Genomic DNA, 14,978 nt, shown 5'->3' with positions numbered 1-14,978 from the left:
TTCTGTGTAGTGTGTGTGTGTGTGTGTGTGTGTGTGTGTGTGTGTGTGTGTGTTCCTGCACATGTGTTTTGGTGTGACTTGCTATTGTCTGTCATATTATGTACGGCTGGATATCGCGAATATTGAATTTTTCGGTTTGTCTCTCTCACACCGCCATGCTCCGAAAAAAAGGAGACCCCGTGAGCTAGCTTCTGACGACTTGTCCCTTGTGACTTGCCCGGATTACACATGCCTTTTTGAAATGCAAAGCAAAGCAAACCAACCTCGATTACACGCACGGCATAAGCCCGTCGGCAGGTTTGGATATCGCCCGAGGAGAAGAGGAGAACAATCCAGCAAGACAGGGCAAGGCAACAGAACAGACATTCCGACGTGTCTTGCCACCCTCCTCGCCCTCATCGTCCTCTTCCTGTCCTGCTTCTTCGTCTTCATCATACTCCTTGTGCTCTTCATGTCCTTGTCCTGTTTCTTCGCCATCAACCACCCCCCCCCCTTCTTCCTCCTCTTATTCTTCTCCTTCCCCCCCACTTCATCTCACTCATCAAAATCAATGCTGCAACTCCAACGGCACCGGCCACTCCGTAAACCACTCACTCGGTGACTGACTGAGCAACATCCACGACAATCTTCCCCCTCGCCCGCCCCGTCTTGAGCTTCTCAAACGCCCTGGGCGCGTCCTCGAACCGCACCACCTCGTCCACCACGGCCCTCACCTTCCCCTGGGCCAACCACCCGCCCAGCTCGGCAAACTGCGCCGGCGTCGCCGCGTCGTTGGCCACCATCATCAAGTGGAACTTACGACGGCCGCCGCCCAGGAAGCCCGGCCACAGCATCTTCATGGCCGTCTGGAGCGTCGCGTGGAGGGACATGCCGGCGCCGACCTGGACGTATTTGGCCTTGGGGGTCGTGAAGTGGTGGGCTTGCCAGTAGAGGGCGTCGGAGGTGCCGACGTTGTCGACGATGAGGTCGAATTTTTCAGTCTCTGAGTGATCGCCTCCGGTTGTCGTAGTAGTATTCGTGTTGGTTGTAGTTTTGGGAGAAGTAGCCATCTTGCGCAAAACCCCCACGACATCCCCCTTTGTGTAGTCGACCACCTCGTCGGCACCGAGACTCTTGCACAACTCAACGTTCCTGCCCGAACACGTCGCGACGACGTGACACCCGAGGGCCTTTGCGATCTGGATGGACCAGACGCCCGTGCCGCCGCTGCCGCCGTTGACAAAGACCCTGGGTTTTTTATCACCGGAGCTGCTGCCACTCGCGAGGTGCTGGGCATTGACATTGGGCACAATGGCCTTGTACGCCGTGAGACCCGCGGTGCCGACGCACGCGGCGTCGCGGACGGCGACACCTTCCGGCACGAGGGCGAGCCCGCTGCGCGGCGCGAGCGTGTACTCAGCCAGGGTGCCGAACTGGGTCGGCTGGTCGAGACGGCCAAAGACCAACTGGCCGATCTTGAGATCGTCGGCGTGACCCGACGACGACGGAAACGACGACGAGGGTCGCGGAGGTGGCGGCAACGAGGACGGCGGACCCACGGCGACGACCCTCCCCGCGAAATCCAGCCCCGGCGAACTCGGCGTCTTGATCATCATCCGTCCCACCACGGGCATCTCGGCCAGCTTGTAGTCGACGGGGTTGACCGCCGCGGCGAGCACCTGGACCAGCACCTTGTCCTTGCCGAGGGTTTTGGCGTCGTGCGGTGGCAAGGGCGCCGCGTCGTTGAGGTGCAGGTTCTTTTCCAGCCCGTGGTGCGTCGACGTGAATTGCCAGGCGCGCATTGTTGCGGGGAGCGCCGCGGCGGTGGGAGGGAGCTCCGTGGGAGGAGCGGCGGTGACAGAACTCATCTTCTTCGTGTGTGTATGTACCTCGTCCTTGTTGACGGGGCTGGTCGAATACTGTGGCGGAGTCGATGAAAGATCTCTATCCTTCTCTCTTCGTCTGTTCCTGTGTGTGTTTGTGTGTGTGTCTCTCTCTGTATCCCGACTCGCTTCCGCCCGACCTAATCTATCACTATCGCTATCGCTATCGCTGCTGTGGTGTGGTGATAGTTCGTTGTTGAAGTGGCTGAGTGGGCATCTAACAACTTAGTATGTATACCTGGTACCTAGTACCTCGTACCTCGTACCGACAATGGCGATACGACGAATCAACCTTTATGTTTATATTGTCGTTGTCGTTGTCGTCGATATAGTAATTCGCGGTTTGTTTTTATTTTGATAAACTTGCTTCGAGGAGAAGATGGAGAAAAAAAATCATGTGCAAGTGCAAGTGCCTGTACAAGGACAGCCAGCGTCCGAGTATAATATCAAGTATCAACCAAGGCCATTTATTCGGTGGTGTGATGGTGGTGCGAAAAGTGCTCGGCGCCGTGTACAAGTAGCCAAGTGCATGTCCAAGTACATAATGCCAAACCATCAGGTGGTCGTTTTCGTGGACAAGAAACGTCATGTTGAAGCACGTCATCATGCATCCAAAGACTTACTTGGTATGTACTTGACTGCAGATTCAACATGTCGTCTACTTGTATCAACACGAGTTGAGAGACCCTCAGACGCCACGCTGGAAGCATTCCATTACCTGTACACTCCTTAATACCAGTATTTCCTCCTTCAATGCACCATAACCCTGTCCATATTCCCTCCTTTGGAAGAAACTATCTTGTAGCCTCCTGCCATGTCAAATCCATTCCGCCCACAGCATCGCCTCTACTCCAGAATGATCCCATACTACCTCAGGGCTGGTTCGTCTTCGCAAGCAAGGCGGCACATTCACCGACCCACAGATCAATCTCGGGTCTCTTCAGATACGTCTCGGTGTATTCCATGAGTTGTGGCATTTTTAGATAATCCCCCAGATCGATATCGTCCTTTCCCGTCGACGCATTAAACCGGTAGTACGAGGTCTTCCTGTCTGGAACTCGTTCGTTGCGCTGTCGCATGTTCCGATCAAAGTCACGGTGCTTGGCTTCGGTGTTGGTCACAAAGGCCACTGTCTTGGTGATGGTGTTGAAGAACCTCATAAGGCCGGATCCCGGGCGCTTCTTCTCGTCATACTCGGGATGCGTGGTCCCTAAGCTCACGATACACTTGATTTGGGGAGGCGGAGCATCGCGCAAGACAAGGTCATACCGATTGTCCCACGCCTGCACAATAGGGTTGTTGTTCAGGAGTCCACCGTCCCAGAAATTCAGTCCCTGGATGCTAGCCTCCTTGAGATAAGTGGGTGCGGCAGAAGTTGCGCGGGCTGCTTCTTTGATAGTGATGGCATTGAATTTGAGGTCGCTAGCCCCGTTGGACACCGGAAGCGGTGCAAATGGAGGGTCATAATTGCGCAGCAGGATGCTCTCTCCTCTATCGGCCAAAGTCGCACACATGAACCTAGCTCGACTTAGTCTCCGTTGCAGTCAATTGCGATGAGCTGGACTGAACAACTTACATCTGGCCTTTACTCGGTTTGACGAGCGCGGCGTCTCCCTTTCTGACTCGGTCATCATCGTCAAGAGGGAATTTCCCCACCACTGTGTCGATGGCCTGTTCAAGCGGCTTGTGAGAGAACTGTGATCGACCAGCGAGAGCTTTGAGCTTCAGCCAGATATCACCAATCCACTTCCCAATAGTCCCAAGGCTATTGAGACGGATCGATCCAAGCATTGGGCTGAAGACCTGCTCGGCCAAATCTTGGTATTGTGAAATCACATTGGTGCAGTTCATCTCGAGACGGAACAACATAAGGGCAATGAGTCCGCCAGTGCTTGTCCCTGCAGCAAGGTCGAAATAATCTACGGGCTTTCTTTCCTCTGGGTCAGTGGGTTCGCCCCTCGATCGTTTGGCCTCATTCTCAACGTCGCGGACGCGGTCCATCTAACCCCCGTAGAGTTAGCATCCTTGCTCTGTGTCTGAACTCTTCCTGTGTTTCTGAAATGGGTACCAAATAACATGACAAGCCAGACTCACAATTTTACTGAGAATCATCATTGACGATATCCCCTTCACACCACCACCGTCCAATGCCAAAATATTGTACGCCTCGGTGGAGCCGGATTTGGGGGGAGGAATCTTCGAAGGATCGCCTGTGAACGACATGCTGGCTGACTTTGATCGAGTGAGATGACTCGGTGACGAGGCGCGGGTCTGCGTTGGCAACGTGCAAGAAAATTTGGGTGTCGAAGACTGGGTCTTTAGCAGAGAGCTCAAACGAAGAACTCAGAAGGAGATGAAAACTTGGTGCCTGGGAGGAAGTGTGGTCCAAGCGCTCTCCAAGAGTTGGAAGTGGTTGCACAAACTGTTGCTCACGATGGAGGAATTGGGCACACGGCAAGATGCGCGGGAAATACCTTACGAGAAGGATGATGGCTAACAAACCCTTGGAACAGAGATGTGTGCTAGGTCTGAAGATGATGTTGCCTAGTACTGTCTAGAGATGCCATTCCACCTCGAGGAGAAGAGACTGTGATTAGGGTGCGGCAGCAAGTGGTGGTGGTGGCGGTGGTGACTTCCCCTTCCCAGCCGCAACTGGGGCTGCTGTTTCTCGTAAAACGTTAAACGATATCATTACCCACCAAAGCGTCTGGGTAGGTGCATGATTGACCCTCGAGAGCAGCAGGGGCCGCTGTCTGGCCGTCTGGCTGTCTGGCTGTCTGGCTGTCTGGCTGTCTGGCTGTCTGGCTGTCTGGCTGTCTGGCTGTCTGGCTGTCTGATGGCCTCGTCACTTGCTTCAGCCCTCAGCCTCACACCTCGTGTATGCAGAGCCTTTTTGTCCCAATACGAGCACACGTGCCTCGACGCCATCCGCCAATCAGTGGCTTGTTCAACCCTCCCAGCAACCAGATCACAAGGTGACAAGGTTTTACAAAAAGGTCTGATGAGAGCTTGAAGGGTTTCTCATCGGCCTTCCAGAAAGACTCCATCCGTCCGTCCCTGGAGCAATGCCTCAACATCGACTTGTCCACCGGCAAGGTATCTCTCGCTGACCCCTAAGTTGATTCGCTTCTTTAGCAACGCGTCCAACTCTGACCGCCATTGAGCGAGCTGTTCTTTGCTGATTGCAGCGTTGTCCTTTTCCTTTTTGATTCTTCCACCACCTCTTCCCCTCTTGCCCCTCTGACCCTGACTTTCAAACTCTTCACTGTCGTAGTCCACTCCCAACTCCTCTGCAGCAGATCGCAGCCAATCTTCTTTGCTGGATGTTTTCTCCTTGGCTTGGGTTGCCTCGGTGATCCTTTGAGCAAGTAGCACGTGTGGCTCGAGCCGTTGCATGAGTCGACCCTCTAGTTGAATTGTTTCTGGCGCCTCGTCACTCTTGTGCACTTCAGCAATCAATCTCCTCACCCCAGCCACCTCGTCGGGTGAGCAGAGCAAGATCGACTGCCCTGACATCTCTGCACGCGCAGTCCTTCCAGAACGATGGACATACATGTCCGCAGTACGGGGTACATGGTAATGAATGATCAGTTCAATTCCCTTAATGTCAAGTCCTCGAGCAGCAACATCTGTGGCTACCAGGATGTTGCTTTGTGCTGCAAATCTTTCCAAAGATCGTAGTCGTGACTTCTGAGGCATTGTCGAATGTAGGCCGACTGCAGGTTGCTTCAAGGTCTGAAGCAATGCTGTCACTCGCTTTACGGCCGAGATGCTGTTCGTGAATACCAAGGTTTTTTTGTTGGGATGTTGTATCAGCAAAGTATAGAGGAACAGATCCTTCTTCATGGCAGGACATTCCACGATTGATTCGGCGAGTGTGGCAGCCATTTGCGTAGTGGGATTCACATCCACGAATGTTGGCTTCTGTTCGCGAAAGGAGAGCTTTTGCAGCAGATACTCCATCGACTGCTGGTTGGTGAGGAGGTTGTTGTCGTTCTTCTTTCGACTCACTGACTTGAGCTTGCCTGTGAGTCTTTGATGTAGTCCCTTATGAAATGTGGCCGAGAACACCAGGGTTTGCCTGGTCGAACTCGGCGACTCTTCCGCCGCGTCATCCTGGTCCACTTCGTCGTCCACGATCATCCGATCAAGCGCATCGAGAATGCTCTCAACCTCTTTGAAGTGGCCTTCGCTCAACATTCGGTCAGCCTCATCAACCACCAAGAATCGTATCTTTTTCAACCTCTCTACTAACGCGTCAACGTCGTAGTCGGAAGAAGCATCATTCATGACTTCCCATAATCGTCCTGGTGTGGCCACCACAATATCGGCGTGTTCCAGCTGTCGATGTTGCTTATAGATGGAGAGTCCTCCGGTCACCGCGACAACCTTGGGGTGGTCTTCTAGGCCTATGCACAGCTCATTCAGGTGCCTGTTGAGCTGCAACGCGAGCTCTCGGGTCGGAGCAAGAATGAGCGCCAGGACAGAATCCTTGCTCTTCGCCGAGGTCTTCGACACCGTGTTGTCACTCGAAAGCCAATGCTCGAAAATGGGAATGCCAAATGCCAATGTCTTTCCGGAACCAGTTACAGCCTTGCCAATCACGTCGTGGCCTTGCATGATGGGCGGGATACTCGCGGCTTGTATGGGGGTAGGGCGAGCGAACCCAAGTCGGGAGAGCTGCGAAAGGCTTGTTGGAGATAAATCAAGGCCCTTCCATGCTGACACGTCGGTCTTGGGGTCTTCTAGGCTGTCGAGTAGAACATCAAACTTGACATTTGAAACAACGTCCTCCTCCTGTTTAGGCTTGGGTTTCGGTTTCTGCTTATCAAGGTCTTTGGCGCTCTTGGAAGACTGCAAGGTTTCCTTCGAAGAACTCGATGGCTGGACTGGTTTTGCGCTTCCTCCCTTAGTTTCTCCCCCGTCATCATCGAAACCCTCCCATTCCTCGTCGAGCTCTTTATTGTTGCTGCCCTCATCCACAGCTGCGCGTGATTTAGGGCGAAACATGACATGGTGATTGGTCTCGTCCCGGACAACTTCGACGTCTTCGATCTCCTCCAGACCAAAAAACCCCTCGGCGTCCTCTAGTCTCTTTGGCAGCGGGACTGTTTTCCATTTCAGAGCGTCGCCACGTATTGCTGGGCCGCTGTACGCTTGACCCTTGGTCGACTGCGACAATTTCCGTCTCTTATAGTCATGCTGGACATGTTGAGACGCGGATGGCCTCTTCTCCTTTGCTGATTTGGACATTGGGCTCCGCTGATCCGATTCGACGCAGAGGGCCTCGCAATAAGACTGAGAATTAAAGTCTGTAGTAGTGAAAAAAAGTTTTGGGTTGAGAAATTGCATTGTGTCTGACAACGAATATTGGTTATGGCCAATCAATACGGCCCACGGGATACTACGAGCTGTGGCGTGGGACATGAGACAGAATGGGTTTGTAGGTTAGTGTACCGCACCATCTCTGATCCACGGTACATAGTATATAAGATCTCGATATATCTCACAATGGAGATATGAACAGGAACACAACAACAAGTATTTGCACTTCAGTGACTGTCCAAAAATCCTCAGTCAGACCACGTTTTCTCAGCACAGGTCTTGGCGTGACCGATTTTACCCGAACCATCGAACCAGGATAGCATGACTTTTTCCAATATGCGATTTTATCCTCATTGCTAAAACAGCCATTCTCAGGACATCGTCACATTTCGCCTGGGATATCTGATCTATACAACGTCCTCAAGATGGCCCACGACACATGGCAGAGCCCCCTGGCGGCTCGCTACGCCAGTAAAGAAATGCTCACTTTGTTTTCACCTCGAACTCGAGCTACAACCTGGCGCCAACTCTGGATCTGGCTCGCCGAAGCAGAGAAAGAGCTGGGACTCGACATCCCGGACGAGGCCATTTCGCAGATGGAGGCTGCTAAAGTTATGACAGATGATGATTTTCAGGTCGCGGCTGTAGAGGAAAAGCGGCGACGACACGACGTTATGGCCCACGTTCACGCTTTCGGTCAGCGCGCACCTGCGGCCGCCGGGAAGATACATCTAGGAGCGACTTCTTGCTACGTGACAGATAACGCCGACTTGATATTCTTGAGGGATGGATTGTCAATCCTGTTGCCGAAGGTTGCAAAGTGTGTCAAGAAGCTGTCGGATTTTGCGCTGGAGCACAAAGCGTTACCTTGTCTGGGGTTTACCCATGGCCAACCTGCTCAACCCATCACTGTCGGTCGTCGGACTACGCAATGGATCGAGTCACTACTCATGGACCTGAGGAACCTTGAACGTGCCCGTGGAGATCTCGTCTTCCGTGGCGTCAAAGGCACCACCGGGACCCAGGCGTCCTTCCTTGAGTTATTCCACGGTGATCACAGCAAAGTGAAGCAGCTGGATTCATTGGTCACCAAGAAAGCCGGTTTCAGTAAGCGCTCCATTGTGTCGGTGCAGACCTATAACCGCAAGATTGATTTTGACATTGCCAATGTGTTGGCATCGTTCGGCACCACATGTGAGCACATCGGCACCGACTTGCGGCATTTGGCCATGTTGAAAGAAGTCGAAGAACCTTTTGAGAAGGATCAAATTGGGTCGTCTGCTATGGCCTATAAGCGCAACCCTATGCGCTCGGAACGCATGTGTTCTCTTGCTCGGAAACTGGTATCGCTTGCCTCTGGGTTCGGGCAAACGTACGCTCACCAATGGTTCGAAAGATCGTTGGACGACTCTGCAATCCGACGTATCGATATCCCTGAGATGTTTCTGATCGCCGACGCATTATGCATTCTGCTCGAAAACGTGTCTTCTGGCCTCGTGGTGTATCCACAGGTCATCAGCGCTCGGCTGCAGCAAGAGCTCCCCTTCATGGCCACCGAGACAATGATTATGCGCATGGTCGAAAAGGGCGCTAGCCGTCAAGAAACTCACGAATACATCCGAGTATTGTCTCATCAAGCCGCCGCGGTGGTGAAATTGGAAGGGCAAGCGAACGATCTTGTCGACCGCATCAAGAAGGAGAAGTTCTTTGAGCCTATTTGGAGCGAGTTGACGCCGGAAGACTTGCTCAACCCATCAAAGTTTGTCGGCAGGTCAGCAGAACAGGTTGATGAATTCGTCGAAGAGGCGGTTGAACCGGCCTTGCAGCCGTACAAGGACCAGATTCTGAGCAGTGGAGCCGCGGAAATCAATGTTTAAACTGAACAGGAGGAGGAGTTTGGTCAGGAAAAGCCATACCATCGTTTTTGCTCCCTGATGGCTTGCTTGTCATGATGTGGCACTGTGGCGGTGGAAGTCCCCAACTGTTGCGAGGGAAATGATAGGTAGCAATGGTGATGTCGGACACGTTGTAGGGGACAGACTCCAGAGCCTGTTCTCAGTCTGGCATCGTAGGGTTGATTTCGTCAAGTCATTTCTTGTATCATCTTCCACAGCCTCCGCTGCTTCTCCATCATCTGCTCGTGAGAGGTCTCCGTCGCGACCGAGTCCTCCTCAGCTGCGTCTGGCACACCCGATGTCCCTATCTTGCCCACACCGGCCAGAAACTCGTCGATTTTCTGCTTCATCTTGTCGCACTCGTCAATCTCTCTTTCCCCATCTTCCAGTATCCCTTGCAGCATTTCCTTGACGCTCTCTCGTGCCTGGTGTGGTCGGTAAATATTAATCACGACGTGGATGTTCAACAGGAGCTGCCGAATATCTTGCATCTTTTCATCGTGCTTGGTCGGGTCGAGAGATAGGATACTCGTGAGTTCGAGGAAGTTCAGCAACAGGGATTTCGTGAGGCGGCTGAGGAGTACGGCGTGGTTGAGATTTGGATCGTCTGGGTTGAACAGGAGTTGCTCCGTAGGCAACGATGAGGGTTTCGTCGGATCGGTGACTTGCTTCTGGCCAAAAGTCAAGTAGTACTCTGCCGAAGGCGGCGGAGGAGGTGGAGGCCGCAGGTATGCCAGGTGAAGGGGGAGCTTTTGCTTTGGTTGGTCGTCAGAGGAAGATGATTCGATTTTCTTCAGTTCCTCCTCGTTGGCGACTGTAAAGTGTCTCCAGAATGGCGGAGGAGCGGGGAATGGTGCCTCGGGCAGTTGCTGAGGTTGTTCTTGTTCTGCCATGATGATACAAAGGCCGCGTGGTATAGGAAAGAAGAGGTGAAGAGACCGCGCCGCTGATGAAGATCAACTCGTGGTTCGTAACTGGCCAATAAGGGCAGCCAATTTGCGGGGATCGCATACTGCGCTAATTAGTGCGTTGGAGGTTTCAACTCTCGTCATCTTAGAGCCTCCTCCTCTTTCCTTCCTTTCATTCAGATATTGGCATCGACATGGCCTATCTCTAATTGCCCGATAATCTGTTAACCACACAATCATGAGGCAGGGCAGGCTAGATGCGCCTGGAGTTGCAGGAGTCATTGGACGCTTCTGGCAACGGTCATACGCATCAGACTATGTTGGATTCGCTCTCCTTTTGACAGGATATGCTTCGGTGAGTACCAGCCTTTCGATTGAGTATCTTCAGCCGGCTTAGACATTTAGGCGCAAGTCTTCTTCGAACCAGTCCATCAGATGTTCCGTCTTGACAATCAAGCGAAACAGTACCCACACGCGCTGGTCGAACGGGTTTCTCCTGGAGAGAACATCCTGCTTGCCGGTGTCGGGCCGCTCGTCCTTCTCGTCATCTGGGCGGTTGTTATGCGACCAGGACTCCATCATGCACACGTCACGATCCTTGGACTCCTCATTAGTCTCTTCCTCACCGCGCTACTGACGGACATCATCAAGAACGCCATCGGCCGTCCACGTCCAGATCTGATTGCTCGCTGTAAGCCAGAAGCGGGCACACCTGAGCACGAGCTTGTCGGTGTCGCAGTGTGCACCGAGACGAATCCTCATACTCTCCACGACGGGTGGCGCAGTTTCCCAAGCGGCCACAGTAGCTGGGCATTCGCGGGACTCGGATATTTTGCTTTGTTCCTGGCAGGCCAACTACGTGTCTTTCGGCCGCATGCAGACCTATTCAGAATTTTGATCTTTCTGACTCCGTTGTCTGGGGCCGCACTGATTGCGATGTCACGATTGGCCGATTACAGACACGATGTCTATGATGTTACTTGTGGCAGTCTCTTGGGCATGGCAGTAGCCTATGTTACATATCGACGATACTTTCGTCCGCTCCGACATCCCAAATGTGACGAGCCCTACCCGAACAGGGCAGACTATGCTATGGCGAGAGCGGCGAAGGCAGCTAAAGCTAGGCCTAGAGATTTGGAACAACAGTTGGCTGACGAGTTTTCATTGAGTGACCATTCTGATGACGAGTCCCAAGCATATCTCTTGACAGAGTCGGTACCAGGGAGGACGAGGGAGAATGTCGAAACAGCAGAGCCACCTTAGTATGGTGTTTGTGAAGAAATACATATTGCTAATCCAAATGCGCTGTGTCATCTCGTTCGTAAGTTGTAGTCCTCGTTTCATTTGTTACCGCCGGTACAGTCAAGTTAATGAAGGCGTGATTTAGCAGAGATTCCTTGTCTTCTTGTGCGTAGTCTTAGTCTCTCCATCAAGCGACCCTGGATTTCCTCACTCCTTCACTCACTTCCAGCATCCCAATGCTTTCTGCCCGCAGTCCGCAGGTTCTCTACCGTTCCTCGGTGCTTTTTGCGGCTTCTTTTATTGAATGGTACATGGAATAATGCAACAAGAGCACTCAAAGTCGCCACAGTCGCAGGGGATGCACGGTTTCGTAGGTCCCTTGACGCCTTTCTTGATGCTGGAGGTAGAGGAAGTGGACGGAGGCATTGCGGTGTGACGGGGGTAAGGTTGGAGACTAGATCAATGTTAATTTCGAAGGTTAGGCGATGCGAGATATGTACCTTGCAGTTGTTTGAGCAGTTGCTGCAGTTAGAAATAGGTGGAAAGGCTTGAAAACAGTCAGGAGCGGTTGAGGCTCGTGAAATTGGCGTGTGAACTTGAGTTGAGATGGCCAGCCTTTCTTTCTTATGCGGCATGGCCGTCTGGGGTTTCCCCACTAAATAAAGTGAACCTAAGAGCCTGAAACACGCAAGCTGGGCTGTGCTTCAGCCAAGCTGTCAGGTACCTACCACCTGGATCGGCTCTTAGTGGGCCCGTGTGCTCTCTCGAATCGCGGTACCAAAACAACTTGGTTGTTCTGCCCACAAACAAGAAACCTGCTTTACATCCACGATGATGTTTTCGACAGCACCGCCCCTCCCCACGCATCCCGACCCAATTTTCAAGTATAGATAATCCCGGCCTGAATCCTTCAACAGCTGACGCCGCCATATTTACCAATTCAAAGTGGCCCTCAACCCAAGAAAGGGACGGGCTTCTCAAACTGGTACATGTATCTAGGTGTCGTCGTCCACGAGGACCAATGACAAGCGATTCGTCTCTTTTATCGACAGTCCTGGCCGACCACCCTGTACAGTGACCAGAACATCCGCACAGGACAGCGTCTTCCTCTGACACCGAAGTCCGTGCATCATACTGTGGATCGAGGCACTCGGCCAACAGGTGACGCGTTTGTAAAAACGATATGCAACGCCTTCCTAACGTTCCTTCACACCGGCTTCATCTATTTCCCCCTGTATCAGACACTTGACCTCTCACTTCCACAAAAATGATGCGTCTCATACTTGGTCTGCTCTTGGTGGGCGGTGTTGCTTCGTACACCACAGCATGTTTCTCCATCACTACGGTCGCAATACCCGAACAGACCACTGTCTTAGTTTCTTCTCCCACGCAAACTACTTTCAACGGCCCATTAATGCCCTCCAACCGCAACTATGGGTTGTTCGACCGCCCATTGCCTCTTCCTCTTTTTGACGGCAACGCTCTCCAGGTGGTAATCTGAAGGTGAATAGAATGGCTTCCTGGAAGAACTCTCACACAAGTCCCTCAGAATAGAGGACATTTCCGTCATAGCAAGACTTTCGGATGTTACAGTACATAACCACTTCGCAAGCCAACAGGAAAGCACGAGTTGACAAGGTCTCTCTGTCAATCTAAGAAGTGGCGCTCGAACTGACAAGTACAGACATGGTCATGCTGTTTGGCATCCCAGCCCACGTCTCTTTTCACCACAATGCCGTCGCTGGCGTTCACCCAGGACTGCAGATGCTCATCAGCGGCAGATCTAGGTCAGCCTTGGTAGATTGCCAAGCCACGATACACTCAGTCGTTGTTCCTTGAGCAGGATGATTTTCACATGCTTCGGCCTTCCGCAGGAGCCACCAATGACATATTACAGTGGGTCTGGTCCGGAACTGAGGAAAGGATACAACAAAACTGTGAACGGCACGAACGGTACCTGCATAATGACGTCCGCAGCTGTAATATTTACTCACTTCCATGCGGGACGGTTTCATTATATCTCAAGAAATCCATCCTCTCTTCTACTTACCGTCCTCGTCCCCGATCCGTAACAAGACATCGTCCCGAGCGGCTCTCATTAACCATGGCCTTCAGTCCTCTATTCTGGCTCTACGCCATACTTCAATGGGTTCTCGACAAGATATTTTCACCACACCCACCACCTCCGAATACACACCTCCGCCGTCCTAAAATTGCGGTTATTGGTGCCGGTCTCACCGGTGTCTCCGCAGCGGCTCACTGTGTTGGCCATGGATTTGAAGTAACTATCTTTGAAGCCGAAGATGAAAAGCATGTTGGCGGGATATGGACGCACGTAAACACGACTTCTGGTCTCCAAATCCACAGTGTCATGTATCGATTTCATCCTTCCGTTCAATGGACTGGAGGATATCCTCAGCAACACCAAATCGTCGATCAAGTCCGGCAGTTGTGGTACAGATATGAACTCAACCAAAGGACGATCTTCAATACAAAGGTCGAGAAAGTTTACAAAGACAAGGGAGGCCGCTGGATCGTCAACAATCCTGCGAATGGACGTTTTGATGGAATCATACCGGCAATTGGAACATGCGGTGCTCCAAAAATGGCTCACTTGCCTGGCCAAGAGACCTTCAAAGGAGACATTATCCACTCCTCGGCCCTCGATGGCAAAGACGCACAGGGAAAGAGTATCCTCATCGTTGGAGGCGGCGCGAGTGCTGTCGAAGCATTGGAGTGGGCTGTCAATACAGGAGCTGCGGAAATCAAAGTGCTGGCAAGATCTGACAAGTGGATCATTCCGAGGAACGCCCTGGTGGATGCACTTCTTGCCTTCAATATATTCGGTCAGGAGACACTGTTCTCGTGGATTCCCGAGAATCTGCTGCGCATTTTTTTCTACCGCGACCTCAGAGATATAGCACCAGCAGATCAAGGTCTTTTCACCGAGACTCCCATGGTAAATTCGGAGATCTTCAAGCAGATTCGTGCCGGCAAGGCAGCTTGGCTACGGGGGGATATTGAGGAGGTCCGCGAAAATGGCATCTTCTTCAATCAAAGGGCAAAGGGTGTTCCCAAAGGAGGACCCGGGCGGCATAAACTGATCGAGGGAGATATGATCATCATGGCGACTGGCTACAAGCGTCCAAGTCTTGACTTTTTGCCTGACGATGTCTTCGCCGATGGCTATCAACCTCCACGATGGTTTATACAATGCTTTCCTCCGACGGCTCCTTCAATCTGTGCGATCAATTCGACTTACGTGTCGGCTATCGGGTGAGTGAGGTCTGATCTGTCATAGGGCAATGGAGGCTAACTCGTCTTTCCAGAACTGTTGGCAATTATCATATCGGAATCTACACACGAATGCTGCTGATGTTCCTCGTCGACCCTCTGACAACTCCCCGGACTTGGTGGATGAAGCGATGGGTGGACTTTACCAGTGCGATCAAGTCGCTAGCTCCAACCAAAGCATTCGACTTCTTCACCTACTCTGAGCTGCTCTACTGGTTCTGCTTCATCACGCTGATCAACCCCTTTCGATGGAAGTGGGCGCTCTTCGTGTTCTTCGGGATTGGGAAGAACTTGCCTGCCAGGATTGTGCAGCAAGAGGACAAACTGAGGAATGGGTTGGGATTTGGCAAAGATGGCCACTATGAGTAGCGCTAGACTTGATCTTTGGGCTCTACAATATAGACCAATAGTACTAAGTGTGCCCGTCAGCGGTAGTCGTAAAAGACTTCAAG

General features: G+C 52.3%; 7 protein-coding genes across 7 annotated transcripts; 3 read left to right on the top strand and 4 right to left on the bottom strand.

Moving 5' to 3' along the window:
* Positions 1-590: 590 nt before the first annotated feature.
* On the bottom strand, positions 591-1,847 carry AYO20_07719 (hypothetical protein; the record flags this gene model as incomplete). The annotated part of the gene is made up of 1 exon (XM_022646004.1): positions 591-1,847. One exon carries the CDS (start codon positions 1,845-1,847, stop codon positions 591-593), a length of 1,257 nt encoding a protein of 418 aa, XP_022498094.1.
* Positions 1,848-2,734: 887 nt separating this feature from the next.
* On the bottom strand, positions 2,735-4,085 carry AYO20_07718 (hypothetical protein; the record flags this gene model as incomplete). The annotated part of the gene is made up of 3 exons (XM_022646003.1): positions 2,735-3,380; positions 3,439-3,863; positions 3,957-4,085. 3 exons carry the CDS (start codon positions 4,083-4,085, stop codon positions 2,735-2,737), a joined length of 1,200 nt encoding a protein of 399 aa, XP_022498093.1.
* A 798-nt stretch (positions 4,086-4,883) lies between these two features.
* On the bottom strand, positions 4,884-7,115 carry AYO20_07717 (hypothetical protein; the record flags this gene model as incomplete). The annotated part of the gene is made up of 1 exon (XM_022646002.1): positions 4,884-7,115. One exon carries the CDS (start codon positions 7,113-7,115, stop codon positions 4,884-4,886), a length of 2,232 nt encoding a protein of 743 aa, XP_022498092.1.
* Positions 7,116-7,612: 497 nt separating this feature from the next.
* AYO20_07716 (adenylosuccinate lyase) lies at positions 7,613-9,064 on the top strand (the record flags this gene model as incomplete). The annotated part of the gene is made up of 1 exon (XM_022646001.1): positions 7,613-9,064. One exon carries the CDS (start codon positions 7,613-7,615, stop codon positions 9,062-9,064), a length of 1,452 nt encoding a protein of 483 aa, XP_022498091.1.
* Positions 9,065-9,270: 206 nt separating this feature from the next.
* On the bottom strand, positions 9,271-9,975 carry AYO20_07715 (hypothetical protein; the record flags this gene model as incomplete). Its single annotated transcript, XM_022646000.1, has 1 exon — positions 9,271-9,975. The coding sequence occupies one exon, from the start codon at positions 9,973-9,975 to the stop codon at positions 9,271-9,273; it is 705 nt and encodes a 234-aa protein (XP_022498090.1).
* A 253-nt stretch (positions 9,976-10,228) lies between these two features.
* On the top strand, positions 10,229-11,253 carry AYO20_07714 (hypothetical protein; the record flags this gene model as incomplete). Its single annotated transcript, XM_022645999.1, has 2 exons — positions 10,229-10,345; positions 10,396-11,253. 2 exons carry the CDS (start codon positions 10,229-10,231, stop codon positions 11,251-11,253), a joined length of 975 nt encoding a protein of 324 aa, XP_022498089.1.
* A 2,083-nt stretch (positions 11,254-13,336) lies between these two features.
* Positions 13,337-14,895, top strand: AYO20_07713 (hypothetical protein; the record flags this gene model as incomplete). Its single annotated transcript, XM_022645998.1, has 2 exons — positions 13,337-14,508; positions 14,562-14,895. 2 exons carry the CDS (start codon positions 13,337-13,339, stop codon positions 14,893-14,895), a joined length of 1,506 nt encoding a protein of 501 aa, XP_022498088.1.
* Positions 14,896-14,978: the final 83 nt, after the last annotated feature.

Source organism: Fonsecaea nubica, assembly GCF_001646965.1.
Source record: "Fonsecaea nubica strain CBS 269.64 chromosome Unknown Scaff55, whole genome shotgun sequence".
NCBI lineage: Eukaryota > Fungi > Ascomycota > Eurotiomycetes > Chaetothyriales > Herpotrichiellaceae > Fonsecaea > Fonsecaea nubica.
Note: the sequence above shows the minus strand (reverse complement) of the source record. Positions and strands in the feature narration are given on the sequence as shown.